General features: G+C 29.4%; 3 protein-coding genes and 1 long non-coding RNA gene across 45 annotated transcripts in view; 1 reads left to right on the forward strand and 3 right to left on the reverse strand.

The window, feature by feature from the left end:
* Positions 1-12,845, forward strand: part of LOC147909995 (uncharacterized) — a 200,825-nt gene that overhangs the window by 117,122 nt on the left and 70,858 nt on the right. For 13 of the 33 annotated variants that reach the window (XR_015544914.1, XR_015544918.1, XR_015544920.1 and 10 more), the window contains 2 exons: positions 1,720-1,951; positions 8,232-8,325. This is a non-coding gene — a long non-coding RNA (uncharacterized LOC147909995). Of the gene's footprint in view, positions 1-414; positions 485-1,719; positions 1,952-5,108; positions 5,230-5,284; positions 5,371-8,231; positions 8,864-12,845 lie in introns of those variants that run through there. The other 20 variants (XR_015544904.1, XR_015544907.1, XR_015544910.1 and 17 more) reach the window with 7 other exon arrangements.
* Positions 15-2,481, reverse strand: LOC147910001 (odorant receptor 10-like). Of its 4 annotated transcripts, none has more exons than XM_087405671.1 (5): positions 2,122-2,481; positions 1,412-1,992; positions 1,033-1,132; positions 816-926; positions 15-526 (listed from the first exon to the last, which is right to left on the reverse strand). In XM_087405671.1, the coding sequence occupies exons 1-5, from the start codon at positions 2,224-2,226 to the stop codon at positions 296-298; spliced, it is 1,128 nt and encodes a 375-aa protein (XP_087261797.1). In that variant the 5' UTR covers positions 2,227-2,481; the 3' UTR covers positions 15-295. The 4 variants fall into 4 exon arrangements, with proteins under 4 accessions (XP_087261797.1, XP_087261796.1, XP_087261795.1 ...); XM_087405670.1 differs by having other exon boundaries at positions 15-159; positions 371-526; positions 1,412-2,479; XM_087405669.1 differs by having other exon boundaries at positions 1,412-2,480.
* LOC147910002 (odorant receptor 10-like) lies at positions 2,613-4,780 on the reverse strand. 5 transcript variants are annotated; one of them, XM_087405692.1, is made up of 5 exons: positions 3,974-4,780; positions 3,618-3,717; positions 3,437-3,547; positions 3,124-3,190; positions 2,613-2,749 (listed from the first exon to the last, which is right to left on the reverse strand). In XM_087405692.1, exons 1-4 carry the CDS (start codon positions 4,777-4,779, stop codon positions 3,149-3,151), a joined length of 1,059 nt encoding a protein of 352 aa, XP_087261818.1. In that variant the 5' UTR covers position 4,780; the 3' UTR covers positions 2,613-2,749; positions 3,124-3,148. The 5 variants fall into 5 exon arrangements, with proteins under 5 accessions (XP_087261818.1, XP_087261816.1, XP_087261817.1 ...); XM_087405690.1 differs by having other exon boundaries at positions 3,124-3,279; XM_087405691.1 differs by lacking the exon at positions 2,613-2,749 and having other exon boundaries at positions 3,173-3,355.
* On the reverse strand, positions 5,658-12,786 carry LOC105148410 (4-vinylanisole receptor-like). Of its 3 annotated transcripts, XM_087405756.1 has the most exons (5): positions 9,360-12,786; positions 8,993-9,092; positions 8,254-8,364; positions 7,836-7,991; positions 5,658-7,523 (listed from the first exon to the last, which is right to left on the reverse strand). In XM_087405756.1, the coding sequence occupies exons 1-5, from the start codon at positions 10,160-10,162 to the stop codon at positions 7,470-7,472; spliced, it is 1,224 nt and encodes a 407-aa protein (XP_087261882.1). In that variant the 5' UTR covers positions 10,163-12,786; the 3' UTR covers positions 5,658-7,469. The 3 variants fall into 3 exon arrangements, with proteins under 3 accessions (XP_087261882.1, XP_087261881.1, XP_087261880.1); XM_087405755.1 differs by lacking the exon at positions 8,254-8,364; XM_087405754.1 differs by lacking the exon at positions 8,254-8,364 and having other exon boundaries at positions 5,658-7,991.

Here is a 12,845-nt window from a genome sequence, read left to right on the forward strand (position 1 = left end):
AATATTACATAAAATTTTTATTAAATATCTATATTTATTTTATAATGCTATTTACTGTCTATTTTGCGTATTGTTATTTTTTCATGCCAAAGTTGTAATTATTTACGTAAGCAGTACAGTCCGAAGTATATTTAAATATGCTAATGCAGATTTAATTACCTAAAGCAATTAGAAGTCACTTATCTTCGTTTAAAAATTGATTATTTTTTGTAGAAATATTTGTATTTTAAAACTTTTGTACAACTATATTACTCGAATGTTACACAGATAAAATTTCAATAATACAAAAACTATACTATTCTTTATTCAAATATATAAGTTGCATATATTTTATATGCATAAATTGTATAATGTATTTTTGCTTACTTACATCACCGAAAGTGGAAAATGAGAGCTGAACAATTTTTCCGGCAGTTATCTTGAGGACAGCGTTGGATCTTAAAATTATCAGAATGAGCCCCTGGGCAGTTTTTCCAGGCAGAAGGTACCAATTTGTCATATAGGCAGATTTACCAATCTGTTCGCCCTAAAGGCCGTTTCGTATACCTGTTATAATTCGATTAAAGAAACCAGCGATATTGCATCTTAATAAATTCCTCAATACATAAATAAATCTCGATCTCATGAATGTATATTATACTTTTTAAAACTTTTAGACTGAATCTCACTCTAAAGAGTGAAAGAGAGATTCAAGACTGGCTTCATTTTTATTCTTTAAAGTGAGATCCCACTCTATAGAATTTAGAAAATAACGTCATAATTTTTTTATGTGTACAGTTTCTTACTGTTAAATTTTTAAGTTTGTTAAATATTACCTGTTCAGAAAGTATTTCCCCGATGTAACAAAATATAAAAATATTAAAAGTAATCGAAGATAATACCATCGAATGTGATAAGATACTTTGATGATTGCCATCAATAAAATCCTAAAAGAGACATTAAGTCTGACGTATATAGCTAAGAGTTAGAAATGCGAAGAGTTGAACGAAATAATATAAAGTATATACATATATTCCGAAATAATTTCCATACCATAATGCAATAATACCCTAACAAACATATATGCATAGTACATCCAATTAATTCCACAAGGCATATTACATTCATAATTTTTTCTGTACGAGATACAAAACTGCAAATATAGAGATCACGATCGATTATAATTATTTTCCAGCAATTTTAATTTTATCAAGTATACAACATTTATTATGTAACTTTTGCATTAAAAAATAGAATATCATAAATTAAAAACATGTAGATATTATAAATTAAACATTTGCATTTAAAAAATTTTGCTGACATTAATTATATTGCACTATTATCATTGAGTTGGATTAGATTTGATGATAGCGCAAATTAAAAAATATTGAAAGAGCCATAGAAGATAGATAGCTCAAAGAAGATAGCTCACCTCAAGATTCTTAAATGATGATTCACGATGATTGCAAATCTTTGCCTTAAAGAAATCCTTTCCTCTTTTTTATCGTCAATGAAATTTTCAAGCCAGGATATCATGATTTTCATTTGGCCGCAAGCATGCATCACGAAAACCGCTGTCAAGCCGCATGTTGCGACCGTAACGCAGTTGACGACGAAGGATGAAAGACACTGTAGAAAAAACACGAACTCGTATGCCGGACTGAAGTGCACGTTTAGAATCTTGTTGTAGAAGGGATAGGGTAATCCGCGAACTACTATGCTGCTATTTTCCATGTACAGGATACTCTTGGAGAGACCTTGGACGATATTATACGAGAATACACCGCAGTGCATGAACACGGCGCAGAAACCTGCGATGAATCGACCTAACTTGGCGCTCTTTAGCATCACTTTTTGATCCTCGAATCTCCTGATGATCAGCCAATCCATTTTCACGTGTTCCACACAATTGTGTATATCGTCAACGTGCATCAGGAGGCAGGAATAATTCACCATTGCTATGAACCAAAAGGTGAGCGGACCGAAATTTTGTAGCCTGGTCTCGTAGGACATCTGCGAATCGATGAACATACTCAAACCATTAGGTACCATGGTGATAATTATTAGGAAATAACATATAAATATCGCGAAATCGGAACGGATCTTTTCGATAAGTGAGGCATTGGCGGAACGCGGCCATACACTAATTGCCTTGAGAATCCAACGTATTATCTGGATACTATATTCGTTGTATTTATTGACTAAGTACGGAGAGATGCTAGAATTATCTGCTAGATCATCCTCCATGGTTTTCTGACGAAGGTAACCAACTTACTGAAGCTATCCCTTCGCTGTTGTACACGCGGTAGTAATGATCAGCGCGTGCGCAGACATTGAACAGTACATGATACAACGAGTGATTCTTACAATGTATTGTCGTGTATTATTGTGATAATGTGCAGCTGCCTCGGCAACAGGTAGAAACAGCGCGTAATCGATATTTAGGTCTGAAGTTTTACGTATACTGGACAGTTTTAAGCACGCATTTACATTGAGAATCACGTCTGCGAGTAAGATCAATTTTATTAAGGAAATTAATCATAATATGTATATTGGAATACATAGCAAATTTAAGATAGAAGATACAGATAAAGTAAAAATAAATTTTACTTAAAAATATGACATGCAAAATATTATTACGACAATATTGTTATTTATTTATTCAATTACACACTATATTCATTGTTTACAATCTATTGTATGTATAAAAAGTTATTTACGTAATGAGAGTACGAAGTATATTTAAATACGCTAACGCGGATTTAATTACCTGAAAGGTAGTCATTAATCATTCTGTCACTGTGACTTAAAAAGTTAATTTTTAATGACTATAGTTAAACAATTTTCTAATTATCTTTACAAACTATAATTATATATATATATATATATATATATATATATATATTGTATATATATATACACATACATAGTCTGATAATTATTGATACAACGATATGTTAAAATGTAGATTGATTAAACTGAATCAAATTTACTATCGGACGATTTAGTTTAGTCTGCTCTACCTACTCACGAATGTTGTTTCAATAATTATCAGACATCCTATAATATATAAAATTCGTATCTAAAATACTATTTCTATAAACTACGCATTTATAATTTGAAAAATACATTTTGTATACTTACATTACCGAATGTTGAAAGAGAAAGCTCAATCATCTTTCCAGCAGTGATTTTGACTACAATGCTGGATCTTAAAATGATCAAAACTAGATCGAGGGCTGTATTTCCGGGTAATAAATACCAATTTGTCATGTAAGCAATTTCACCAACTTGACCACACTGTTATATTACGATTAAATCGGACAATACGCTCGTGGCAATATCGCGTTTTGATAAAACTCACACAGGAAATTAACTATTAATATATAATTTAATTTCTTATCGGTCGCAAATTATTCGTAAAATTACTGATATTTTCAACAGGCATTGTCGTTACCTGTTCTGAAAGAATCTCTCCGATGTAACAAAATATAAAGATGTTGAAAGTAACCGAGATCAATATTATACCATATGCCACTATACCTTCTTTTTCGTTTTGGTTCCAATCCTAAAAAAGATTCTCTAATTCGTTCGAGTAATAGGCAATGATCAGCAAACAAATTTCACAATACGCGTACCAGTATACAATAATAACCCAACAGACACATGTGCAGCGTGCATCCTCCTACTTCCACAAGACAAACTACATTCGTAATTTTCTCTATATGAGATACAAAGCTAGAAATATATGTTTAGGAATAATATATATATGTATTTATAATATCATATATAATAATATAATATATGTATTTATACATCAAATAACATCCATTTCTTATGCATATATAGATTAATGTTATCTTAGATATCTCAGCGTATATTTATTTACTAATAAATCAATGTCTTATTCACACAACATTTAACACAGAATTAAAATGAAGGCAAGAAAAAAATATTTGACATCTATTACATGCAGAAAATTTGCTATTTTTACCTGAGTACTCTTAAATGATGCTCAACGATGACGGCGAACTTTTGCTGTGAAGAGTCTGTTTTTTCGTTTCTTTCGTTGATCAGACTATCCAGCAAAGACATCAGAATTTTTAACTGACCGCAGGCGTGCAGTACGAAGACGGAGGTGAGACAACAAGCGCTTACTGTTACAGAATTCACAACGAACGTGGATAGACACTGTATTATAAACACTATCTCGTACATTGGACTCGTCGTGGTATCCAGAATCTTATTATAGAAAGCAAAAGGCAGCGAACGTTCCGACGCGTTATCGCCTTTGACAACGGACTCGCTCAACGTCATTCCTCGGAAAATACTGTACGAGAATACGCCGCTGTGTATGAATACTGCGGAGAATATCGCGATGAAACGACCGATCCTGGCATTCCTCAGCATCATTTCCTGTTCTTCGAACTTCGTTATGGCCCGCCAATCCGTTTCGATATGTTTGATACATTGACGTATGTCGCCGACATGTACTAGCAACGAGGTATATTTGAGACTCGCCAGCATCCAGTTGCTGAGCGGTCCAAAATCACGTATCTTCATATTTACATCCTTAGTCTCGTCCAGGAATATAGCCAATGCGCAAGGCACCAATATGCTGACGATTAAAAAAATGCATGTTATCAGTAATACCACTGATGAGATCTTCTCCGTAATCGATGAGTCCATCACTGGCCAAACACTTATCGGCTTTAGCAGCCAACGAATTGGCTGTATGCTGTATTCCATATTCTCTATGTAATTAAATATGATCGGCGAGTTCTGTGGAAGTTTCTTCATGTTCGCTTCTCGAGCGTACAGACACGATTGAATAATATCATCGCACGGATGATACTCGAAACGCACATAGGATAATAGTCAGAAAGTAACGCGTGCGCGGTGTACTAACTATACTTTCGTTTAATACATACGTCTCTTAAGTAATCGATATTTACAGTGCAAAAGCAAATTGAAGTGGTAGTGAATTCATTGAGATAGACGGCGAGAGTAATAGATTGTTGGGTCACATCGTCACGCAATTCGTTCGTCTTTTTTATTACTGTATTGAAATAATTTTATTACAAATTATTTGTATTTTTATTTAAAACAGCGGACATAAGAACTTATCTGTTTGTGATAGTTTTATCTTTGTTCTCTATCTATTCTATTTGTCTAGCTTATCCGTTCAGAATAAAGGGAGTTGAATAACATGATATCTGCGCTTATATTGATTTGTTCTAAAGGAAAAGGGTAAAACTTTTCTCTAATCGATACACAAATGAAACTTGTTCCCAAATTAAATGATCAATTGTGTTACAGTACAATACAATATGCTTGTGAAATGATTGCTTCAAATGTGCATTTAATAATGGGACTCAAATTAAGTTATAGGTATGTACAGCATAAAATGTAATCATAAAATTATTAATATTACTTATTATAAATTACAATTTACAATTGTTTTAATTATAGAAAATATAAATTCATTGCTTTCTTGCGAAAAAAAAATAAATTTTTTAAATTTTAATTTTGTAATTTTAAAAATAATTTTAACATATTATAATTATGAAAAAGTTATAATGTACTGCTAATATACATATGTATAATATATATATATATATAATTTATTATATTATAAAATATAGTATATTATAAAAATGCTGCAATACTTATTTAAACAAACTTTATACATATTGCTTTCCATGTGTATGTTATATGTAAATACTGAAACATAGCTATATAACGAAATGTTCTTTTGTTATAAAATAAATTAGTAAATGATACGTAGTTTTCATAATTTAGGAGAAAATTATTTTAATCTGTCCGATAAACTGTAATTGTCATGCTTATTCACTTCAACGTTTCCTACCAATTTATGTTCAGTATAATCACTTTATAAAAGCACGCAATGCACGCGAATGTTGCATTGTGCAGAGTTGAATGTGAAGTAGAGCGTGAGCAAACCTTCGAAAAAGTTCGATGAACAACTTATTACGACTGTTTTCAAAGGATCACAAATCCGATCAATAATTGTTTGTCGCGAATTTACAGTACTAGTTGTGGAAAGAGAATATCGCGTGTCATGAGTAGATAAACTCGTAGAATGAATGTGATGTGACTATCAATTATGTTCTTCTATATTTGATTATGTGCAGTCATATTTCTTATACTGTAAAAAAGAACAAATATATAATTTCGATAAAAATAAGAATTAGTATTTTTTAAATATTGAAATTATAATAATAAGCATGAGAAAAATAATAAAAAATTATATAGTATATATATTTGTCACGACATCTCAATTTTTACATAATCATCCACATTTTATTTATGAAATCTTATTTTCAAGATATGTTAATTTATTCTATAAAATATATATCTTCCATATTTCTTAACCGTGTATCACATTATCACATAGGTATTATTCGGAACAAAATTTAAATATACTACAGAAGATTATTTGAAAAAAAGCGTTACTTCTACGCAATGCAAAAACAAAAATTTGAAATTGTAAGTCATATACATCCATATAATTGAATGTGTGGATATTTTAAACATAACATAGTTCAATTCAGACCAATTCTTATAAGAAGATTATAATTCAGAATTAATAAAGTTGAATGAAAGAAACATGTAATTTATTAATTATTTAATTAACAAAACAAAGGAAAGATATATCTTATTCACATATACTCACGAAAAAATTCCAATATACAGTTGGTAGGATTCTAATTGTAAAAAAACTTCGAACTTTATTCATCACCATATTATCGAAAGTTTAGTACTATAGATTCTGTAAGAACTTCAAACAAAATAATTTAAAAATATGGTTCGAGTTTTCATAACATCATGAAAAAAATTATAAAATATTACATAATATGTGTCATTGAAGGTATATTAATGACTCATACTGTCAATTTTAATATAATCATTGATGTTCTTTATTAATTTACTTTTGCTGCGCGTGTAGATGTTCCATATAGTATATGCATAGGACATTTATTCTCTTTGAAGTTTTTTCTATATTTTATACAATTACATAATTACTTATGTACACATATTTGATATTTGATTATGTTTTCTCCAGAGATGGGAGGGGAGAGGGAGAGAGAGAGAGAGAGAGAGAGAGAGAGAGAGAGAGAGAGAGAGAGAGAGAGAGAGAGAGAGAGAGAGAGAGAGAGAGAGAGAGGTTTGTATGTACATGAATAACATTGAATATTTTGCTTCAACAAATTATATTATATTATAAGAATATAAGATCAAAATTAGAATTTTAACAGGGAATGTTGAGCAATTTATGCTCGCTCGCAGGAAGCAAAATGATAATAAACGATTCCTGAAAATCTCGATATATTAATATTTCTGAGGGCAGTGATTTCTAATTTCAGTGCAACAATTAAATATTATTTTCAGACTATATATATAATTATATATTTTCTATATAAAATATATAATTTTTATATATTTTTAATTTATATTTCATATAACTTTTACATAGTCATTGTTCGCAAAAAATTGCAATATACGAACGATGTTTTAATTACCTGAAACAAGATATTTGTTTTTGTAGAAAGCAAAAATGATATGTATCACATTCCATAAGTTATAAATTTAGGTATATAGAGTTATTAACATTTGAAGTCTTAAATTATATACACGAATATCATAATTGTATGTATGAATGTTTTGTACATAATTTAATTAAATGCGGTTCTCATAAAATAATCATTTGAAATTTAAAAAATATTATATAATTTATTAATTTTTTATTAATCACACACACACACACACACACACACACACACACACACACACACACACACACAAAACACACAACGAATATCTGCATTACTTACATCACCAAAAGTAGCGATGGATAAATGAAATAATTTTCCCGCTGTTATCTTAACTATGTTATTCGATCGGGCAATAATCAGAATGAGATCACGTGCAATTGTGTGGTGTAAATTATACCAATCAGTCATATATGCCATTTCTCCGACAAGTTTGCACTAATTTAACATAAAATTTTGTATGAGTAATAATTTGATAATTTATAGATAGATTAATATCACGTGAAAGAAAATAAAAATAATTAAATTTGTTAAAAATGAGACAATTTCATTTAAAAAATTATAATTTAATAAAAAATTTTTTATTACAATGTGTAATATTACACTTTCCTCTTCTCTTAAAATACTCTTAGACTACATTGTTAAGAAAATATTAAAACGTGATTTTTTTTGTTTCAGTATTTGAATCTCCACGTAATACCTGTTCTGTGACAATTCCTCCGATGTAGCAGAATATAAAAATATTGAAACTCATTGATAAATATATAAAAAGGTAAGATATTAGTTTTATTATATCAAGTGTTTCCCAAATCTACGCAGAAAAAATTTGTACTAAATTTAACGTATTTTAGGTGCCCAATAATCCATTCAAATTTTTATGTAAATATAACATGTATTATATGAGAAAGTAAAAAATGAAATTATGTAAAAAAATGAAAACAAAAAAACATTTTTGATACAATTTTAAGACAAATTTTGAAGATATATTTCTTGAAGAATATTAACATTCATAATAATATGTTGCATTAATTCCTAAATTTTATTTATCTTAGAATTTACGTTTTCAAGCTATGTTATGTTTATGTTATATGTTTATGTTATATGCTCACCCTTCTATTGTGAATTATATTTCTTTAATAATTGTTGATATTAATAATTGTTGAATGTCAATTTAACACAAAATGTTCAAATAATGTAAGGCGTTTCACGTTAAATTAACATATGAGTATATAAAAAATCCAACATAATACCTTGCCAATGACCGATTTTAATACAAATACAAAATGGTTTTTACAATGTAAAATTTAAAATGAGCTCTATTATATAATTTATCGTTTTTAATACACATTTTGTAATAGTAACGATGTTCGATTTTTCGTAAATAAGTGATATTTATTTGTGTAAAATAAAATTTGCATTTTCTCACATCTATAACGTACCGTAGCAACGTAATATCCAAGCAAGCACATTATTGTTGTGCATCCCGTTAATTCCACAAAAGCTGGTTTATGCATAATACTTTCCAGTTGTGATATAAAACTGAAACGTATAAATATATATAACAGTTCAGTTTTTTTATAAATAAGTCATCCACATTAAACTGATTAAACATATCTTTTCATGAATATAATTGACAATAAATTCCTTTTTAGTAATCCATAAGAAAAAGAAAATAAATTTAGCCTAATTTTAATGTGAACCTCTGGTCTTTAAATGATTAATTATTAATTTAATTGATAATTTAGAACTTTTTTATAGAGTATTAGAAAATATGTATGTTTTTTCCGAGTGTCTGTTTTGAAATACCTCAATATTCTTAGATGATGTTCTACGATAGCAGCCAGTTTTTGTTCTACTTTATGATTTTCCTCCGTTTGGTTTTCAATTAATTCATGTAGCCACGCATATAGCACGTTTAACTGACCACAAGCATGTATCGCGAAGGCAGCAGCCAGACAGCAACCACCGGCAGTACAGAAACTTAGTATTAATATTATCACGTTTTGTAGAACTATCGCAATTTCATTTAGAGGAGTAAATCTCGTATCGATGATTTTGCTGTAAATCGGACACGTCGTCGCATGCGTTGTAAAAGTCTCGTTGCCGATGATGATAGTAGTAGTTCTCATCGATTGCCCTAAGCCGAATAATAGGGAACTGCCCTGCATCATTATTCCACAGATTATAGTAACGAAACGGCCAAACTTGGCATGTTGCAGCATCACTTCACGTTCGCCGACGCTTTGCATAAGATTCCAGTCTGTCTCCATATGTCGTATTAATTTGTGAATATCATCGCTGCGCTTTAACAATACCCAGTAATGCATCGAGCTAATAAATCTGTTGACCAATGGTGTTATGATACTCAGTTTTTGTTGAATATTCTCTGCTTCAAGTAACGCATACAAGATACATGGTATCGTTGTGACTATTAGTATGCTTGAACAAATGAAAATTTGCAGTAATATCATGATTTTGCACCCTAGACTCGGTGCATTTATTTGTGGCCACGCACCGATTGGTTTGAGAAACCATCGATTAAATTGTAAACAGTAATCGATATGTTTTTCCGGTGTTTCTCTTTCTGGCGCATGTTTTGAATTTGACATGGTCACTGCACGAGAGCTCACAATATACTGCCACGGATAGACAATTCATTGTACTGTAATATAAAGAAGCGCCTGCGCCAATCTTCCGAAGAGTTTGGTTATCGGTCTGACATTAAAAAGGGTTTTCACATGGACTGATATTTTCTTCGAAACGTGTATCGCGTAACCAATGAGCACATTCAATTCCGTATAACGTAAAATGCGGATTGTTTCTGATTGGTTACTCGTTACACAAAAAAAAATGTCAGTTCATGTACAAAGCTCTGAAAGGGGCATATATTTAATCGATATATTTGCTCGTTGAGAGTTTCTGTTGCTTGAAGTCTGAGTGAATATTGCGTGTCATGAACGGAAAGATTCGTGAAAGTGCTTCAACATAACAGATTTTTTTATTCGAAAATATATTGTATTTTAATCACGTTGTTTTTGCATCTTAATTAAGTGAGAATATATGTGAATAGAGTTTTATTATTTATAAGTGTTGATAAAAGTTACATGTCATGAAATATAGAAAATGTTATAAATGGATATATGGAAATCATATAGAAAAATATATTGTTTAAAATTTGAACAATAAATAAATAATTAATAAATTAATATGTTATCATAATGTTACAGTGGCATTGTGTGCCATTGTAACATTACAATTAATTTATTTGTTTTTAAAGTATATATTAAATTTAAATGTGTGTGTGTGTGTGTGTGTGTGTGTGTGTGTGTGTGTGTGTGTGTGTGTGTGTGTGTGTGTGTGTGTGTGTGTGTGTGTGTGTGTGTGTGTGCATGTACAGCTACGGATCTTTTGGATAAATACTAAGCGACAATTTTAATTGCATCTAAACCATAATTAGCACTTGTATGGTTGATACGTATGATTATATGTACGGTTGTAAAGTTCTACGTAGTAGAAGTTGTATGTAGAAAAACTCCGAATTTTTATTCATCAGTATATTGTGCAAGTTTGACTTATTACAGATTCTGTATTTGAAACAAGAGATTTTGCCATAAATAGAGGTTTAGAATAAAACTTTTGTGCATCAATTTTTTTTACATTTTTTTGTAAGCTCTTATTTATGATTTTTTTATATAACTCGAAAAATTCTTATTAAAATTTTTTTTGTTTACAGATTTGGATTCTATATAGTTCATTTGATTAAAAAAAAATAATTAAAATCGTGTAACCGAATTGTAATTGAAATTTGCGGAAGAAGCGAAAAGACTGATTTAGAATACTCAAATATAGAAATTAAAAATACTTTTAATTTTAATTTTTTAATTTTAATTTTGTAATATTAAAATTATTTTTCTTGTACAAAAATATAAGTGTGGATTGTTATCTACTGTGGATGTTATGATAAAAAAAATATTATACTGTACTTCGTTAGTAATATACTTATTATTATTCATGATTTTGAGCATATTAAATGTCATAATATCGAATTAAACTCAAATTCAATAAGCAAGATTTTACTCATAATGCTTTATGTATTAATTTTTTTACTACATTTCCATTCTTTTCTTGTGGCAATATACTCACAACTGCCCAATATACAAAAACTGCATGAATTTTTAGTATGTTATTCTCTAGACAAAAATAAGTGTATTGTGCCTGTACGCACTTTTAGGGGGTGAAACACCTCTTAGAAAAAAATTGATTTTTCTCTTTCGAAGCGAATATCGTCGGAACTGTAAGAAATAGAAAAAAATTTGTAGAATGAAAAACTCATTAACTACTAAAAACTCATTAAAATCGGAGGAGGACAATTGGGTCCCTTTCCTTATCAGTAATTATATAACAAAAAGAATCAGTGTATCCGATTCCAAATTGTACATGACATATTTAATTAATCCAATCGCTTGCTGCCACACAAGCACCGTCCTTGTCTTTGTTATTCATGCAATAAAAAGAAAAATAGGACGATGATTCGTATCGATTTGTGTCACCAAATAGAAAGCATCCATTATTAGCCTTTTTTCAGTGTGACCACTTTATGAAAGCACGCAGTGTGCTCTCACGAATGGCTATATTGTGCCAGAATTGAATGTGGAATAGAGCTTGAAAAAAATGTTTGATTAATAGCTTGCTATTACAACTGCTTTGAAAGGGTTACATGTTTAATCAATAATTGTTTGTCGTGAATTTACGTTATGGAAAGAAAATGTTGCGAGTCACAAAGAGTATAAATTCACTATAATTACTAGATATGTTCTTTTTTATTCGATTATATGCTGTTATACTTTTCATATTACAAAAAATATATAATTTCAATAAAAATGAAAATTAATACTTTTAAATATTGAAATTATAATAATAAGCATGAAAAAAATAAATAAAAATTATATATATTTGTCACGACAATATTTTACATAATCGTCCATTTTATTTATGAAATCTTACATTCAAGATATGTTAATTTATGCTATAAAATATATATTTTACATATTTTTTAACCACGTAGCTATTGGAATAAAATTTAAATATATCATGGAAGACTTAATTATTTGAAAAAACGTTGTTTCTATACAATGTAAATACAAAAATTAAAAATTTTTAATACACACGCATATAATTAATGTATGGATGTTTTAAACATAACACATAATTCAATTCAGTCCAATTCTTATAAGAAGATTATAATTCAAAATTAATAAAGTATAAAGAAATATAATTTACTATTAATTATTT

This window comes from Acromyrmex echinatior, chromosome 4 (assembly GCF_024713525.1).
Source record: "Acromyrmex echinatior isolate Ae372 chromosome 4, ASM2471352v2, whole genome shotgun sequence".
NCBI classification, from domain to species: Eukaryota; Metazoa; Arthropoda; class Insecta; order Hymenoptera; family Formicidae; genus Acromyrmex; species Acromyrmex echinatior.